Source organism: Gallus gallus, chromosome Z, assembly GCF_016699485.2.
Source record: "Gallus gallus isolate bGalGal1 chromosome Z, bGalGal1.mat.broiler.GRCg7b, whole genome shotgun sequence".
NCBI classification, from domain to species: domain Eukaryota; kingdom Metazoa; phylum Chordata; class Aves; order Galliformes; family Phasianidae; genus Gallus; species Gallus gallus.
Genome location: NC_052572.1, coordinates 31,863,514 through 31,880,102, shown reverse-complemented (window position 1 = coordinate 31,880,102; position 16,589 = coordinate 31,863,514). Strand labels below are relative to the sequence as shown.

At 37.7% G+C, this 16,589-nt stretch overlaps 1 protein-coding gene across 16 annotated transcripts in view; it reads left to right on the top strand.

Annotated features, from left to right (window-relative positions):
* Positions 1 to 16,589, top strand: part of NFIB (nuclear factor I B) — a 269,957-nt gene that overhangs the window by 199,135 nt on the left and 54,233 nt on the right. For all 16 annotated transcript variants that reach the window (XM_046905270.1, XM_046905267.1, XM_046905265.1 and 13 more), the window contains exons 4-6: positions 6,882 to 6,950; positions 8,716 to 8,836; positions 10,558 to 10,676. In XM_046905270.1, the coding sequence (XP_046761226.1) occupies positions 6,882 to 6,950; positions 8,716 to 8,836; positions 10,558 to 10,676 (309 nt within the window). The remainder of the gene's footprint in view (positions 1 to 6,881; positions 6,951 to 8,715; positions 8,837 to 10,557; positions 10,677 to 16,589) is intronic.

The window sequence follows — 16,589 nt, the reverse complement described above, 5'->3', positions numbered from 1 at the left end:
GCTGTAGAGCCCCAAAGGCTTTTTTGAGCTTTCATATGGGCCAGAGCCACAGGGAGAACATTCTTTTTGGATCAAGCCCTAAAGAATGTGTAATGAATTTGTCTATATGTGATATATGTGTTTTAGAAAGAAGTATTTCAGTTCTAACTTTTAGAACTTACAGCTTCAGAAATAACTTCTGAGGAGTAATGTGTTCTCAACCTTTGCACTCTTTTGAAAATGCAATGAGTAAATGTCTTTGAGTTTTGAATGACTTAGAACACAGACAGTTTCATTATTTTACTCCATTGCAAGTTACCTTCTTGTGGATGGCGAATTATTGCCCTATTTAATAGGAATATAAGAGAGATTCCCTGGCCTCATCATTGTAAGCAGCTTTTTGTGTGGCAGGAATGATGCTGGAGTGAGTAGCAGTCTGCGGAACCAGGTAGAAGTGCATTTAAACAAACGTATATTCTGCACCTTGCTTTTTCATCATGGGAGTGGATATTCTGAAATGCTTGCTGTTTCCTGTATGCCTGCAGCCATGCCATCTCAGATAGCAATCTTCAAATAAAACAGGGTTGGGTTTGGTTAGGGCTTGATTTTCTGTGGAGTTCTCCCTTTCCCAAATGCTCTATGAATTAGTAATGACAGTGATTGAGAGGTAATGTCTTTGCTTCTTTTTGCTCTCAGATCCACACCACTTAGGATGTTCTGAGAGGCAGTTGATCTATCTTGACAATCAGAAACCTTCATAGATTGCATAAACCCTTTTTCCAGGAGTATTTTTTATTTTGCGTGCAGATTTGAATTTTGGTATGAAATTTGCTGTCTATGAATTTAGATTTACTTATTAATTTTCATTTTGATGGACTATCTTCTTTATGAACCTACTGTGTAAATATTGCTACTTTCACTTCTGAAGCAGTTCTGGTCAGTGGTGAACATAGTGTTTTTTACTTCAAAATTTACACAGAGCAAGAATTTACTAAAAATAATCTAAAAGTTAGAGCTCCAAATATCTTCTTTGTCACCAGAAAGTTCCTTTTTGATACTTGACTGTCTTATACATGATAAGAGACAGCTCTGCCAACATCTTTAAAATCTTGGCTGGAGTGTGGGTATGATCTGAGCCCCTCTGGAGTGGAAGGCACTATGCATTTGTGTTAGTCAGTCTTTCTTTTTCTTACTAGGTTTCAGGCCAGCTCACCTCTCGTATTCCAGCACATGGATTACAGATTCAATTAAGCTAGGCTTTTACATCTTGAGATTACTGCAACACTGAAGGCAATTATAGTTCTGGTTATTAACGTCAGAGTATGGAAAATCTCATTTGTTCTTGATAATGGCACAAACAGCTTCACAGGCCCTTTAGCACATGCCTGTGCTAAAATGCTCAGTGGAGCTGGAATCTTTTTGCAGTGCGTTTCTTCTCTGTCCCAGGGACGGCATCACTTCAGAGAAAAAAAAAAAAAGCTTGAGAAATGGTGGTGATGCAACTATGCAACAAGGTCAGAGACAATCATGTGATAACCAAAATAGCCTAATTTTCTGACTGTTTCAACTGACATCACTACTGGAATCTTTTCTGTCACTCCTTGGCTCATGCTATACACGCTTAACTGCATGTAAGCAGTTCTTGGCCAGTGAGAATCAGCTTCTGGTACTCTTTTAAAGTTACTGTCTTCAAAATGTATGCAATGAGAAAACAAACTGCAAGTTTGCTAGACTCTATGGTAAGATATATTGTGAGACTACTTTTCCACTACCCTTTTCATTGTAAATAGAGCTGTACTCCAGTAGCATTCCTGCTGATGATAGAACTTCCTGTAGAGGTTGATGCTATAGAGATCATTAAGAGCTGATCTTTAAAAGCTTGTTTTCAAAGACAATGAAAAAAGAAGCAATGCAACGAAATTATTTAACCTGTAATTATAAAACTTTCAGAAATTGGAGAAACACTATGTCACCTAGTTTAAACTCAAGTTTCAGCTTTGTTAGTATTTAGGCTGAGGCTTCCATCCTCCCTTCTGACCATTGCTCCTAATGTTGACCCTGTTACTACTATTAAGTCTACTTATTTCTTTACAATTTCTCTTTTTAAAGTTCCAGAAGTAAAAGTGCATTAATACAGATTATTTCGTGCACTGATTGATTCCTTACTCCTGCTTTATTAGTTTCTCAAACTCAAGTTTATATCAGTGAAAAAAATAGATATTTAATGATACCAAGAATAAATTTTATTTTTTAGAAATATGTAGCAGAACATAAACAGGCATTCTGTCCATAAAAGTACAATTCAATCAGAAGGCATTAAAAAGGCTGATTAAAGATTTGTAAAGGCAGCATCACTGGTAAGCTTTTAAGTAATTTGATAACAAACTCTGCACAGTACATGTTAGTACAAACTGAAAATATGCTTCAGTAGTTTTTACCAGCCTTTTCTCCATTTTAAACCATAACCTGTTGAAGGCTGTACCTGTACTTTAGCTATTGAATGCAAAATGCAGGAATAAACAGGAAGATGTATAATGACTGAGACAGAAGTTGCTTCAGTAGCAACTGGAGAATTACTTAACCTTTTTCTGGATTGCCAACTAGATGAGATGAGCTTGATCAGAACTGCTGCTTGGCTTGACCTTTTTATCTTTTACCCTTGATTGCCTCAGTCTGGTCACAGTAGTATTATGTTTGGTAAATGTATTTTTTTCATAAATGACTTTTCTAAACAAACAAACAAACAAACAAAAAAAACCCCTGTTTTTATTATTTTTTTTAATTTTATTTTTTTTCTTTCTTCCTGGCTCTCCCTGCACAAAAACTAAAAGGAAATAAATAATAATTATAAAAACCTGCTTATGGATTTTGGAAGTCACTTACTGGTTATACAGAATTACACTGCAGTGTTTTTGGTAGAAATATTTTCTTCAAATAACTCGGAATTTAACAAATAATGATAATAACTGTAATGTATTTCAGACTGTGTCATCTCTCAGGTCAGTTTTGGTGATGAGTTTTGGTAAATAACGGTACTCCATGTTCATGTTAGGCTTGAACAGCACAAATAGCAAAGTATTATCATGACCACAAAAAACCAGAAAATCTTCTATGAAGAATACAACAATAAATTCTTCTTAAGTAAGTGTGTTTGTTTGTGGACTGAACAGATCTAAAACATATACCAAAGATTTTAATTTAAGTCTTTAAAAGCACTAATAAGGGATGTTAAGGCAAGCAGTGCATTAGGAAACTCTTAGTCAAAAAACAATATGGCCTATACTGTATGGATATCACTGCATATCTTCTTCTTGCATGTAGTATAGAATCACAGAATCAGAGAATGATAGAATGAGAGAATGGTGGAATCATAGAATCATAGAATGGCCTGGGTGGAAAAGGATCTCAAAGATCTTCTAGTTTCAACCCCCCTGCTATGTGCAGGGTGGCCAGCCACTAGACCAGGCTGCCCAGAGCCACATCTGGCCTGGACTTGAATGCCTCCGGGGATGGGGCATCCACAGCCTCTCAGCCTCTCTGAGCAACCTGTTCCAGTGCATCACCACCCTCTGTGTGAAAAACTTCCTCCTAATCTCTAACCTAAATCTCCCGTCTTAGTTTAAAACCATTCTCCTTTGTCCTATTCACCCTCGTAAACAGCCATTCTTCCCCCTGCTTATATTCTCCCTTCAAGTACTTGAAGGCCACAGTGAGGTCTCCCCGGAACCTTCTCTTCTGCAGTGTAATGATGTGAATATGAATGTTATATCTTGTTCGGCAGGAAGACCAGCTTCATAAGATAAAAAACATTGTCTAACATCGCAAAAATCAACATTATAGAGTTGTCCTGCTCCACACAGAACTTTGCTGTTTATTCCTTATCATATGTAGAGTACCTTTCTGTCACAAATTATAGCAGTTTAATGGTACAAAACATTTTTATTAAGCACAGCTGGGAGCTAAGAAGTTTTGCAACATATCTGCAATAGCTCGGTTTCCTAGCTAGTTAAAACTGTTGAAATCTAGTGATGTTGGAACTAGACACACCATGTTTATGATTATTTTTCTGCACTCTAAGGCACCACTGACATCAAACTTCCCTATTAGAACACCAGGTGTATAATGAAGTTGCTCAGTATCTCTGACGGAGTGTTTCTTGTCATGGCAATTTTTTGGTAACATTTTGTCACTTTACACACTGAAAAAAAATCAGGCTGTTTTTTAAGTTGATCGAGATTGACAGTTGGTGTACATTTTCCTTTCCCTTTCTAATGATAAGGAAAGCATTTGCAGATATCTGTGGCTGTCATTGTTTTTGGTGAAGCCTGGGTGAAAGTGATCGGTCAATCAACAGAGCATCTTGCTATCATTAGGTTGTCAATAGTGGTTGCACACTGTGGGAGCTTTTTTTTCCTGCTCCCATTGCATTATCATGAAGAGAGAAACATGTTACATTGCTCTTCAAGTTATGCACCCTAAGTGTTATCAGTAAAAAAACCTGAAAATTCATGAGACAAGACTGAATACTCCATGTATGTGTGGTACCCAAGCTTGTATACATGTACACTCTTATACACAAAATTCTGGATGAACATTTTCCTTTTCTTTTTTTTATTCAATATAATGAACTTTGGGACTCATTGTTTTCACTGCAATGATAGCTTGACTAATATACACTTTGGTAAAAGTCTTCTTAACTCAGCCTAGCCTGAGTGATTGAAGATGTCCTTCAAAGTAGAGGTATTTGGATAAGCTGCACAGAATTTTGGTCTTGTGTCATTACCAACTCCAGAGCTGGCTGCATGTTTGTACACTGGCTTTAAGCCACATTTCACATCCAGGCCAACTAAAAGCATGAAACCAAATTTCCCTTTGGAAATCTCTCCTCCATGCAGCGCTTCATACTGTTACTGCTGAAGGCAATAGACAGAGAAGGGAAAGATTGCCACTGTCAGAGGAATTTCTATCCTTTGTCCAACTTGCCACTTCATAGATTAAAAAAAATGAGATCTAAGGAAGAAAGGGGAACGAAACATCAACTCTTTGTAACTTTTAAATGATATGGGTATGCCAAGTTTTGTCAAGTAAAGAAGTAAATATTTGAGAAGCCATATCATTTTTCCATCCAAATAGAAAATATGAAGAAAGAGTGCAAGGGAAAGTAGAAGATGGAAGAGAAAGGTACTGGTATTTTTTAGAAATAAGAGGGGAAAAAGTAATAGATATGGAGAGAAATTGCTGAGAGAAAGAGGGAGAGAGGGATATCCATAGAACTGCTGATGGAAATAAAAACATGCATGGATATCATATGAAGTATCAGTGACTGGAGGATTAAAAGATGATGGCATTGTTGTATCACTGTATGGCTCCACAGACCTATGGCGCTCTGCATGCCTACTGCACTTCATCCAGTGATTTTTCAGCCTGAGTAAACTGAGACTGGCTTATAGGTTTAATTGCAACTGAGATGTCAAGAGTGGCTATAACAAATGTGCTTAGTTGAAAGTATTCACGCTCTTTCAGTCTCAGTTATTAGGTGCATTGTTTATACCTGTACTGGTAAATAATGTCTGGGGCCAGCAAGATTGAAAAGTAGTGATAAATGATCTTTTTTTCCCTCTGCTATACTTGTTTGACCCCTAAAAGTAAGCAGGTGTTTCTCCAGAGGTACCAAGGATGGATTTCTCCAGTGAAGCATACTTTTATAGTCAAATTTCTGATTATAGTGGCAGCATTTTTTAAAATTATTTGAAGAAAGTAGCAATTGCCAAAAGAAACCTAGTGACATCAGTACTGGCAGGTGAATTTGTTACTTCTGTGCTGGTTTTGTTGATTGAGACATTTGGGGTGCTTTTACTCATTCAAGCATTTGGAACAGAAATGTAACTGTATATTTTCAATAGAAAAAAGGATGTTAACCCAGAAAAGAGGCTAGAGAAAGTACAGTAAGCAATGTTTGATGCACCTTCTTACATGACAAAAGTAATCAGTAATAACTGTTAGAGCAGCAGTGTGTGCAGAGTTTGGATCCAAATAATTCCAGTAGAAAAAGAATGTCGTTCCTACCTGTAAGGGCCATGTCATGTGATCTCACATTCGGTTGGGTCGCTTATGCAATGAATATCAGTATGAGACTTCCACAGAAACCTGGGTTTCTCAGCTCCCTTTTTTTTACAGTATTTAGTTACATTACTGGGATAGCTATTGATCATCAGCAGTTCTAAGTGCAGACCCCCGGAGTGTGCCAAAACTTGAAGAAAGGGGAAGTGTGTCATATACATTCATCTTAGAATAAATAAGCAGAGACCATTTTGGCCTCTGATGATGTATGGTTTCTTAGACACTGATTCCTAGATACCTGTACTTCAGCATCCCACTGAATTTATAGCTTGTTTTGCCTAGTTCTGGCTTCTATTGGAAAGAACAATAAAACTCTTGTCTGCCTTAGATGTGATAATATGGTAACTAAGGTGGTAAAGTCACTGTCAGCAGAATGACAGTCACGTTATTGTCTGTTCATTGGAAATGTATAGTAGGACACGACTGCTGTAATGTCCTTAATTCCAGTTCTTAATTCAATTCTGATTTAAAAATTAAAGACGGTTATGAAAGGAACTAATTTTAAGGTTGTTTCTGGATGGTTAACTAGGAACACAACATACTGTTCGTTAGTTTTCATGTATGTATTGAAGAGTTGCTTTCCCACAGCTCCTCAAAAATTTTGCACCTCAGCCTGAATCTCAGCTTTCATTTGATTTTGTGATCAGCTTTCAGTGTAATTTGTTCTGCACGCTATAGTTTTGGTACTCCACTGATACTGTTGCTACCTTGTGTATACATTTATCTATAGTTATTTATTAATCTTCTCACTATACTGATTATGCAATTGTGTTCTTTTTCAGTGTATCTTGAGGACAGTTTTGTAAAATCTGGAGTGTTCAACGTGTCAGAACTTGTGAGAGTGTCCAGAAGTAAGTTCATATTTGCACTTAATCGATTCTAAATAAAGGATTTTTTCTTGGTATCAGTCTTTTCCCTTCGCTTCCCTTGGCTTGGCTTATTTTGGCATCAGAAATCTTATGCATAGAAATATACAGAAAAAAAAAAATACCAACAAAACAGTGAGGCAGAATACTCTGAAATTCTCTGTCCAAATTTTGCATAGAAACTAGTTCACATCAGGACAGGATGCTTAATATATTCATTGAACTTGAGTTGTAAGCGTTATGCCATTTGCCATGGTCAGAAATCAATATTCAGCAATTAAGATCATATTAAATCTTCAGGAAAATACTAAGCATTGTCATCCTGCAGTGATAACACACTGTTTTTCTTTCTTTTTGTCCCTGCTGAAGATATGTTTTTGCTGTTTTAGGAGACTGAGGGTCAGTGAAATACAACTTTGTTTGTAGTTGTTAAGTGGTTAAATACATTTAAAGGTATTGGGCCATTCAGATTAAAAAAGAATCAATGCTTTAGTTACCCTAGAAAATCATACCTTCTGCAGCTGTAATACATGATATACTTCTAATAATAAGCTTTAAAGAATGTGGTTTCTGTGGGATTTCTTACCACGTATTTGTTTAACCTCAAGCCGCAACAGAGTTGTATTTTAACTGTCAGGAAAAATACAAACCTTTAAATATATGCAATTATGCAATGCAACATGCAATTATTCTTTTAAGTGCCAAAGGTAGTTAAAATGCACAATGCACAGACAGTGAACAAAGGTAAGTATACCACAATGTGCAACATGTAATTTATTCTTGAAATGCTAAAACGTATGGTACACAGACTCTGTAAGAAGGTGAAGATAGCACTGAGTGTATGTGTGTTTGTATGTAGGTGTACATATACAAAGCAGTACCTGTGGCCCTGGGTGAAGGAAAAAGAAGGTGGCACAGCATGCTGTTACCACAGCACGCTAGTATTAATGCAGAGAAGTAACATAAAGGAAAAGAGAGGTTTTGTGTCCCCAGGTTTGTTCTTTCCAGTTATTTCAGTATTTGCATAGAGAATATGAGATCTCTGCATAAGCCCTTCCTCATTCACTGTGAAAGTCCAACTAGTGAATCATAGAATAATGGAACCACCATGGTTGGAAAAGACCTCCAAGATCATCTAGTCCAACCATCCACCTATCACCAATATTTCCCACTAAACCATGTTCCTTAGTAGAACATCTAAATGTTTCTTGAGCACTGCCAGAGACGGTGACCACCTCTCTGGGCAGCCCATTCCAGCACCTGACCTCTCTCTAGGGGAGTTATTTCCTAACATCCAACCTGAATCTCCCCTGGAGCAACTTGAGGCCATTCCCTCTAGTCCTATTTCTAGTTACATGAGAGAAGAAGCCAACCTCCACTTCATCGCATCCTCCCTTCAGGTAGTTGGAGAGAGCGATAAGGTCACCCCTGAGCTTCTTCTCCAAACTAAGGGTGAAGGTTTTATTATCTTCTTCACAATGATGACTCTAGGTTATCCATTATGAAACAATCACATACAATGAATATATTACATCTGCATAACTGCTAAGGGATTTCTAGGGACTGGGAAAGGTATTTCACTTTTTAGATATACAAACATTGATAAAACCTGTCTGTACTTGGTTTCTGCCAGAGGCAGAAAATTAGATGCACATAGCAACATCTTGATGTTCTTCCTGGTGTTAAAATGAAAAGATGGCTAAAAAGATAGAAGATTATCTTTGACTCTTTGTAATTTTATGTTTTTCAGCACCTATAACCCAAGGAACTGGAGTGAACTTCCCAATTGGAGAACTTCCGAGCCAGCCGTACTACCATGATATGAATTCTGGTATAAATCTGCAGAGGTCTTTATCCTCTCCACCAAGCAGGTAAAAACTTGAAATGAATACTAGTGTGAGTCAGTGGGGGACAAGTGGTTCCCAGTACAGTGGGAATGAGGAGGAGTGTGTGATTTTTCTCTGGAATCTCCATGTTTGATCTGAGGGACTCACTTATATCTTGGTTCAGCATGCTCCTTTCTTCTGATTCTGAGAAACACCTGGTTCTGTACCTCAGAAGCAGCTGGCAGACCCATGGAGGTAGAGAACCTTCTTTGTCCTCCTTTTGGCTCCCAGATAATGTACTGTCTATCACAAACCCTGGTGCTCTTTGTCTCCAGCTGTCTGACGTACCATGAAATCACAAGTACTTCAGGATCTCTCATCCTCTTGGTTTCTGCACTCTAGGGACTCTGGAAATGTCTGCACAGTGGGATTGCATTTAATATGACTGTCAGAAACTGGGGTGCTATTCCACTACTGCTTAGAACTCTGAGTTATTGAGTTAATGGTCCCCCATTTATTCTATTGTATTTTCAGCTGGTCAGTCCACTCCTTACATTTACAAAAGACTGAATTTGTTTTCACAGTCTATAGTAATAACAATAATAGTAGTAGTAATAATACCACTAAAAATTTCATCTTGATTTTCTTTGTTAGTCAGAATAGCAGCTTCATTGTTTATTGTTGCAGAGAAATATGACTTCTCTCCTCTGTATGGAATTGCCGCCTCATTTTATATGGGGACGTGAAATATGGGCCTTTTGTTTTCAATTAAATTAATCTAAAATGAAAAGTCTTTGTTTCAGGTTATAGTTGTTTGAGAAGCTTAGGATTTTGACCTGGCAGAATACAATGAGCTATATTTTTCTCTTATTAGCATTCAGAAAACTTTCTGTTTTACCTTGACCTTTTCTGTGGTTGATCACAGTGGGCAGCTAAGCACCACGCAGCCCTCCAGTCCCAGTGGGATGAGGGAAAAAACTGGTGAAAAAAGGGTAGAATTTGTGGGTTCGGATAAGGAGTATCTACTAAGACAGAAAAGGAAAAGAGAAATAATGGTAATGCAGTATATACAGTTCCTAAGCAGTGGCTGCCTCCCTAGCCATCTTTCCACAGTGACTGTTTTTTGTTTTTTGTTTTTTGTTTTTTTTTGCATAATGCATATTGTACAGATTATCCTTTTGGCCAGCTTAGGACAGCTGTGGTTCTTCCTCCCTCCTCCTTTTATCCATCACAGCTCCCTCACTGTAGGACAGTACGAGGTGTCCATGGCTCTGCACAGCACTCCTCAGCAATGACTAAATGTTGTTTTAATGTTTTTCGCTTGTAGCCAAAACATAGCATCACACATGCCACTATGCAAAAAATCAGCTGAAAATAGGACAGCTTAGTAACCCTTTCCCAGTACTTCATCTCGATTTTGGGATTTCTGTGTATTATTTAACATTCTCATGAGAAAAGTTTTCATTGGCAGGTTACAGGAACTGTTTTCTCAGTTGCTCAGCTGAATGCTGGTAAACTGAGAACAATTACAGCTTTTCTATGCCATCTCTGAAATATTAAGTGATGTGAAAAATGCAATCACCTGCCCAAATTACCTTATTACATAACACATTCTACATTTGTTTGCAAAAGATCTAAAATCCAAGCTTTTGTGCTTTATATGCCTGGATTGCTTTCTACTGAATATTTTTGTTGAAATACATAGTTTATATATCATTCCTATCTGTGTATCATTCTCACTGCCAAACCTTACATTACTTCAACAGCAAAAGACCCAAAACTATCTCCATAGATGAGAATATGGAGCCAAGCCCGACAGGAGACTTTTATCCTTCTCCAAATTCACCAGCTGCGGGAAGTCGGACATGGCATGAAAGAGATCAAGGTGAGTAATACAGGACAATTTTATCTCAAAGTTTATTCAAATATGCAATAAATACCTGCATCTGCCTTTGCATTACTGCAATAAATCCATGTTTTTCAGAATAATCTTTTTTTTTTTTTTTTTTTTAATGCGGTATGTATATTTGCTGGTCTTCTAGTTAAAAACAACAGTCAACAGGACATGGTATAAACAGTCAGATGATGGTATTTCAGTGTTGTGGCTGCCTTATCTACTGTTCGAAAAGAGCTGCTGTAAATGAAGTACTTGATATTGTATAATGAAGGTGTGATCATCCCAGCATGATTTCAGTAAAGAAGAAAATATCTCCATGCAGTGGTTGAGAAAGTGCTAGGTTACACAGCTTTTGCTTTACCATAATACATTCTTCCATACGTGTATTTAGTCCATACTCTGTGACTAAGAATAGGTCCAACAAGCCAGTAAGTGCTCTCACACAGGGTACTGATAAATGTTGCTGTATTTTAGATTATCAGGAGTGAAGATCATGTTTGTACAGAGAGAAAAATGATGACTGTCGAAACACTGAAGTTATTTGTTGTAACTTTCTTTATGCTAGCTTAGTGTTTCATAAACCTCAGTGGCAGTGTACTATTTCCCATCAGTTTTTTGATGCAAAAACTTGAATAAACTTACATGTATTGGTTAATGGGTCCTATGATGGACATACAGCAGCTCTCTGGAGAATTTGTGAAAATGCACAATACAATATGTAAAACTGAAATAGAAAACATGCAGCTACTTCCTTTGCTGATCTTCTGATGTTTGCCTTCATTTTCTCCATGTTCATCATTGCTCTTGGTTCTTCAGCACAGATCAAATAATCATGGAATCATAGAAAGGTTTGGGTTGGGTTGGAAAAGACCTCAAGGATCACTGAGTTCTAACTCCCCAGCTGCAGGCACAGCTGCCAACTGCCTGGTCAAGTAGTAGGTCAGGTTGCCCAGGGCCCCATTCAACCTGGCCTTGAACACCTCCAGGAACAGGACAGCCTGTTCCAGCACCTCAGCACTCTCCCAGTGAAAAGCTTCCCCCTGAAATCACATCTTCTCTTAATCTTCTCTTCTTTAGTTTAAAACCATTATCCCTTGTCCTATCACTAACAATCCATACAAAATACTGATTTCTCCTGATTATAATTTCCCTTTAAATACTGGAAGGCCATAATGACGTTTCACTGTAGCCTTCTCTTCTCCAAAATGAGAGCTCCCTCAGGCTGTCTTCATAGGAGAGGTGCTCTGACCCTCTAATAATCTTCATGGCCCTCCTCTGGACCTACTCCAAAAGCTCCACATTCCTATGTTGGGTGCCCCAGACCTGGATGTAGTATCCCAGATGAGGCCTCATGAGGGCAGAGCAGAAGGGGACAGTCACCTCCTTCACCCTGCTGGCCACTTGTCTTCCGAAGGAACCCAGGATACCATTGGCCTTTCAGGCTGCAGGTACACAGTGCTGGCTCATGCTAAGTTTTCCATCAGCCAGGACCCCTAAGCCCTTCTCAGCAGGGATATTCTCAAGGAATTCTTCTTTCAGTCTGTATACGTATCTAAGATTACTCTGACTCAAGTGCAAAACCTTTGTGTTCCCCAATTCTATATTGCTTTAGGCTTTTTTGTTGTTGTTATTGCTAAGTTTTCTCTTTCATCTCTGCAGGCAAGGTAGCATCAGTATTTGATCTAGTCACTTTTTTTTTTCTTTCACATTTTGGTTATAGCTGGTCTCCTTGTAATCTGTTTCTTCCTACTCTCTGACCTGTTCTCTCATCTCTACTCTTTGACTTGTGTTCCTCTCACACAGCTGCTTGTCTTTTTTCTCCTTCATTTCTTTTATATTTCATTATTCCTCTTGAGGGCTCCTTCTTATTTCTATCTGTTTGTAGCATTTGCTGTTGAATTTTAAAAAAATCTTGCTGTTGGCTCTGCACAAACTGAAGAACAGTGGTTTTGTACCTTGGGCAGAGTATTCTCTTCAATTGCTACCTGTTCCGTGATGGTACCTTTATTATTATTCTCCATAAGAGTCAAGATCTCACCTCAACTAATTTTTTTCTTTTGTTTTTAAGTAGTTTCTGTGGTAATGGTTAAACAGCATAAGGTTCTTCTCTGAGGTGGTCTCAGTCCCTTTATGCTTCTGTGTGAGCTGTAGGAGCTTCCTAGAAATGCAGTGCTACACGGAAAGCTTGCTGAAGGAGTCTTTCATAGATGATCTCTATGGTTCCCAGAAGTCTCAGTTGTGTTTCAGCTTTTAGATCATTCTGCTTGCTAAGAACCGTACTCCGTGAATTTGTTCAGTTTTACCTGCCTGCTTCATTCCACATTTATCAGCAGTAAACAGTACTATTGTTCTGATTGCTCGAGTGGATTTACAACGAGGCTTTACTTAATTGCTGTGCTATTGGGTAGCCAGAGTTTTGGACTGAAGTAACCTTTGACTGTCTGTCTGTGTTTCCAAAACTGAGCAACTACTAACTTGAGTTTACATTCTTGCCTGAGTACCTTATTCTCCAACATTGGTGGTCAGAATGGAACTTTATCAGATCCCCATCAGTGAGTTGCCTTTGAGAGACTGAGTGTCTCCCATTCTTGTGAAGGCACCAGTATCCCACTGTCCAGTCTGATGACCATTTTACTGGAGGAAGTATAGGTTTTTTGCCCTTAACTGTGTTTGGCTTCAGCCAGTGTCTGAGGTTATCCTACTGCTGGGGAAACACTATAAGGTAGTGTCTGCAGTTCTTGCCCTTGGTAACCAGCGTAGTGGGGAATGGGAATGTGGCAGCTCCTTGCATATTTCTTCTATTGCAGATTTGTCAGATGCTTGATATTCCTGAGAAAAAAAATATATCATGCAGTTCAGTAGATAAGTGAACATCTGGAGAGATGACTGTATGAGTGCTTCTGCTGTGATCTTCATAGTATACATTCTCTAGTGCATAGATATATATCATGAGGGGTAGAAACATGACATCAGTATTCATGATTGGGCCAGTATACGGCATTTGTGAAAATAAGAAAAAGAAATCTAGCACAACTACATTAAAATTTTCATCATACTGCAGTCAGCTGTAAAGCTCCAGAGTTTGCCCTTTTACTGTCATCAGTTTTTTTCCTGGCATACTACTTCCAGGATGTCCTGATGAGTTTACCAAATGTTGTGTTTCTTGGTAAATTTTGGGAGACTTGACTGTTTCAAGATTCAATTCTAATTAGAAATAAGTAAGCTTATCTGAAAAATTGAAATTCTAGGTGGTGTAAATTTGGTCAAAGCTGTACATGCCATTATTCTCATATAAAACCTAAATAATCCTCCAAATCAGTATTAAAAATAAAATCTGACTTGTACTTGAAGAGATATTATAAATACTTACTGAAGAAAAAAAGAAGCTTGTGGCACCATTGTACTGTCTTTGAGTTTTCCTTCAAAGGCTTGCAAAAATTTAAAAATATTTAAATATATGTAGTTAACCACAAAAAAATAAAAAAAAAGTTTCAAAACCCGATTTAAAAAAAAAAAAATGCCATGGATTTACAGTGCCTATCGCTTTTGGGTTTATATATGTTTAATCACTGAGAGAAGATACTGTAGTTTGTGCCATTATTTTTCTACACTTAAACAGTTAAAATATGTTTCTATTATTTGTGATTTTTGAAACAAGTGACGTCTTGCTGCAGAGCAAGTGGGCAGAGTTATAACTGCAAAATTTTCTCCAGACCTTTCCTTTGCTATTTACTTTCCGAGTAACTAATCCTCCAAAAATCCCAAAGCCTAAGAAAGTGAGGAATCATCCCTGAGGATGTTGAATTATTTAGAAATAGAAATCAAACAAGGCAACTGAGAGTTCAATTTCTGTGCCTGTTGCCAGATCTTGTGTAAGGTATTTGTTCTTCCTTGTAACTCATTTTTTCCAAATCAATGTCTTACTGATGTTAATAATGTCTGCCTCGTGCCTTAGCTTCATTTCTACTGATTGGAAATTTATCTAGACAAAAGTGTGCTGTAAATCTCCATAACCACCTTTTTTCCAAGTTGCTGTTAATGAATTCTGCATGTGTCCCTTAAAAAACAAACAAACAAACAAACAAACAAAAAAACCTTATTTCCTGTAATGAGGTACTAATATTTTGTGAAATAGATGGAATTTGCTGCATGATTGAATTTTCATAGTGCTTTTGAAATTCTTAGCTCCATTTGGATGTGGAAGTTACTTAAAGTGTAACAAAAGTAGTTACTCATACTGTAAAAAAAAATGTCAGAGGCTAAGAACTTCTGAACATCTTGATTTACTAACTGATAAGTAAATCAGATAGTTTTTCCATAAATCATAGGAAAACAGGAATATCAGAAGAACTGAGCAGAGTTTATGCACCTATGTCTTTCCTTCTATGAGCTAGCTTGACAAATTTCATTAACATAGTTACAGACAATTTCAGCAGTAATCCTTGAGACGTATTTTACTGTTGTGGAGTTAGAACAGTGTGCATGTTGTTAATCAGTAAAACAGGCATTGTTATCAGTGCACACTGTTGCCATAAAACCTGATTCATGTGAATTTCCTTAGTACCCAGGTGTCTAGAAATGACAATGTACAACAAAGTGAATTTTAATTTTGCAGTTTCTTCATCATGTTTCCTCCCTCACACCTCACCCACCTCTACCAACATTCAAGAGTCAAGATGCCAGCATACCATTAAAACTGAAACAGCGGGATCACCTTCATCTGTTCATTGGCCAGCAGCTGTTGGACCCTCCACTTCTCAGGTCCCAACCCCCTTTGCTGGATATTCCTCTTCTGGACATTTGTCCCCTTTTGCTTTCTCCCCATCCACTGGACATTCCATCCCCATTGGGGTTCTTCCCAATGGCTCTTTCCTTCTTGGGCCTTCTTCTCATGGACCATCAAAGATGGACATTCTCATTTCTGAAGTGAGGGAACTAAAAGAGGAAGTAGTTAACGTGGTGCAGGAGTTGAGAAAGGTAACGGATCACCTTGGCTTTTTGGTGACCTGTGGTGGAATGAACTCAGGTTTCATTCCAGCTTCTGGTGCTCCTTCTGAAAGTTAATGCTTTAGAAACTCCATCTCCATCTAACAGATGTATTCATCTTTCAAAGGTGTACCTTGATGAATATCTGTTAAATGTCTTTCTCTGCTTTTCACTGAATTTTCTACATTGTTGTTTATCAAAACATATTTTAAAGTGATTTATGTCTTGTTAGTAACTTTTTTTACATCTACTTTTGTATTTTTTTAATATTTCAAAAATCCTCTTTAAATAACATAAGTACCTATACATATATATATACACACATATTTATATACACCTTAGGGATCAAGCTGAATATTCTGTTTTTAACTGTGTGCACAGTAATAAAATGCTGCCACTTTATGAGTTTCCATAATTTCAGTGATAGTAAATAAGGAGTACTTTTTATCAAGAATAAGATTTCAAAGTACATATACAGAGAATCCTAGATTTCTGATGGAATTCTAGGATCAAATGCATCCATATGATGTTTCTGTACAGAACTGGTTTTTCTAAGCTGCCTCAGCTTATACTTGCTGAGGATCCAAATACAATATCTGTTGCTTTTTTTTTGTATCATGCACAGACTTAAAAGCACTCTCACACAGTAATGGATGATGAAAATATTTCCAGTGCATGAACTTTGCTCAGTTTAAGATAAGTTTAGAAGGGAGGAACACCGAGCAGAGGGACCTGGACATTTTCAAGAAGTGGACACACAAGATCCTAATGAGATTTAACAAAGCCAAATACAATGTGTTGCACTTTGGTTGAGACGATCCCAGACACAAGTACAGAAGAGCTCATTGAGAGGGGGCCTGTGGAAAAGGACCTGGGGGTCCTGATGGATGAAAAGGTGGGCATGAGCCAGCAGCG